The 2,658-nt window shown below is 37.7% G+C and overlaps 1 protein-coding gene across 2 annotated transcripts in view; it reads left to right on the forward strand.

Annotated features, from left to right (window-relative positions):
- LOC111867380 (alkaline phosphatase 4) overlaps positions 1–2,205 on the forward strand; it is a 17,946-nt gene extending 15,741 nt beyond the window's left edge. For both annotated transcript variants that reach the window (XM_023857176.1, XM_023857177.1), the window contains exon 6: positions 1,215–2,205. In XM_023857176.1, the coding sequence (XP_023712944.1) occupies positions 1,215–1,654 (440 nt within the window). In that variant the 3' untranslated portion in view covers positions 1,655–2,205. The remainder of the gene's footprint in view (positions 1–1,214) is intronic.
- Positions 2,206–2,658: the final 453 nt, after the last annotated feature.

The raw sequence follows: 2,658 nt of genomic DNA on the forward strand, positions 1-2,658 counted from the left end.
AAATATAATAATAATATAAAATAAAAAAAAAATAATAATAATAATAATATGCATGAATCAGTCTTCTCATTTGCATTGTTTTGCTTGGAAAGAAATGGTTAGACTTGACACAGTGTTTCATGTTTCTGGCATATTTTTTTTTATTGCTAGTAGGGTGGGACTAAGTCCCTTGTGCTGCGGCCACTTCTGGCCTATTGTACCAGGACCAGATGACAGGTGAGGGTGATTGTGAAGAAACTGGTGGAATAGAGATTAGCAGGGGAAACCAAGTACTCAGAGAAAACCTGCCCCAGTGCCACTTTGTCTATCACAAATCCCACTAGACCAGACCCAGGTTTGAACACGTTTCTGGCATATGGTGAAAGTATGAATTTTTGGACTCAATTATTTTTGTTCTCATCCAAGATGATGTTGGAGTTAAAATATGCACTGCAAACATGATGAAGTATGCAGTTTCAAAATTCAATGATAGCTGTCTGCGGTGATGCTATGTCGCCATCCATGGTATCTGAACAGTTTATGTTTCTGTAGAAGTAAAACACTCATTCTTGATTATATCAGAAGTGTTGTGCTATACAGTACAGTCACTGAGTCAGACATTTGCTATGTCAAGACTTGTATCTTGTAAAATCTGTGATTTTCCTAAGACATGAACTGTCAAGGGCTTTAACACCCTTAAGAAGCTTTTCCATAATTTCTTGTGGAGCAATCAAGAAATGTTCCTGCTGCTGGATTCATGGAGTTCATGCAGTGACATTAAAATTATGCAATTTGGTGACAGAACACTAGCCACTTGTTTAGAAGGTATAAAATAATTTAATCTTCCAGAATGTATGAGTACTATAAGATTCTTGTAAATGTCCGATTCTTTCCAGCTTTCATAAATGATACAGAAAATATTCTAGGTTTATAGTGAGCACTTACAGAGACAGAATTACTGCCTCTTCAGGTGGTTTTATTTTACTTGCTTTAATATCCAATTTATTTAAATTCTATTACATTAATTTATTATTTAGCAAATGTAGAAGAGATCACTCCAGTTGTGTTCACATATTTTCCAAATGCACTCTTTCTCATACTAGAGACTTCTGTCTCTTTGATGTTCAGTGCTGCCATTTTACTTTAGTGTCAAAATATTACCACTCTGTGAAAATATTAAAGGAAGGAAATGGGAGTTCATGGAATGGGTACATTGCTTTTACAATTTATTTTAGGCTCTTCAAATTATGTGGCAGAACTTCATGGCCATGACATCTTGACATATGCTAATGGTCCAGGATTTTCAAGGCACAATAATTCTAACTGCTCTCACAACTACTGGCGTGAAGTATCTGATGAGGAACGACAAGATTTAAGGTACCGCCAATTTTCTGGATGGTATATTGACAAGGAGACCCATGCTGGTGAGGATGTGCCTGTATATTCAAGTGGGCCACATGCTAACCTTCTGTCTGGAGTGTTTGAGCAGAACTACATTGCACATGTCATATGTTACTCTGCATGTATTGGACCACATGCTACCTACTGTGATGTTACTAGGTTCCCAAAGTTCAATGCTCACAAAATTAATTCTGCAGGAACATTACCTTCTACAGATATTTACTGCATTGTTCTAATACTGCTATTGTTAGAGAAAATTATATTTTCCTGTTAAACAAATGTAAAACTGAAGAATACTGTATTCTGTTATGAGACACCATGTAGTCCGGTAGAAGTTCTCTAAAGTTCCAGAAGAACTTACTACCTCCATCTTCAGAGTCAAAGAATAAATAAAGCAAGCAAGCAGCAAATGAGCTGAGCGAGGCAAATGTTGTTCACACAGCTTGCTGTTTTCTTCTTACTTCTTGCTTGTTTACTCTTCAACCCTGAAAATGAAGTTGCATCCCAGAAGATAGTACTCATCACAGTCACCAACGTGAGAACCTCAAACTTAAATGTGGAGGTACTGTTATTACATGCGTGTTATATATGTCAGAGGGCCTTCAGTTTTCTTCCACGCTGTTGGATAGTTATGTTGTTGCTTTGTTACAAGCTATACAACCAAATAACATAAATATGTATATTATACCTGTCTCCCAATTCTGAAAAATTGGCCAATGAGATGCAATGCCAGAGATCACAATAACAAACCTTCCACATGAGTGCTGAAGTAGGCCACAATCACAGCCTAACTCATCAAAGAATTCAATAAATAACTTAAAACCAGATATTTTCTTACTTGGTTTATTGTGTGGAAGCCTACCACAATGCAGATTCAAGCCAGCTACCAACTTCTGGTCTGCCAGCAGAGCAAAGCAGATGCTACCCAATCAGCGCAGACCACAGCAGCGCCAACGCCCAATGGGTTGAGCGCCACTAGAGACAGAAGATAAAGATGTGGACCCCAAACATGCTAGACAGATGCAGGCAACAAGCAGAAGTCATACAAAATCATGAAAATGAAAATGTTTGCAACACTGGACATATCAAAGCCCAACACAGGAAGTATAAAAGGCTTAAACTTGGTGGCAGTCAAGCAGACGACTGTTCAAGTGACTTGACTGCCATTGTAGTGGAAGCTACTAGAAATAGGGCATAATCTGTTGTGCTAAGACTTGACTGACACAGGCCTTGTATATACTGTATACACAAACAGTTGGTAATTAGTAAAATGTAAAT

The sequence above is a fragment of the Cryptotermes secundus genome, unplaced genomic scaffold (assembly GCF_002891405.2).
Source record: "Cryptotermes secundus unplaced genomic scaffold, Csec_1.0 scaffold292, whole genome shotgun sequence".
Lineage (NCBI taxonomy): Eukaryota > Metazoa > Arthropoda > Insecta > Blattodea > Kalotermitidae > Cryptotermes > Cryptotermes secundus.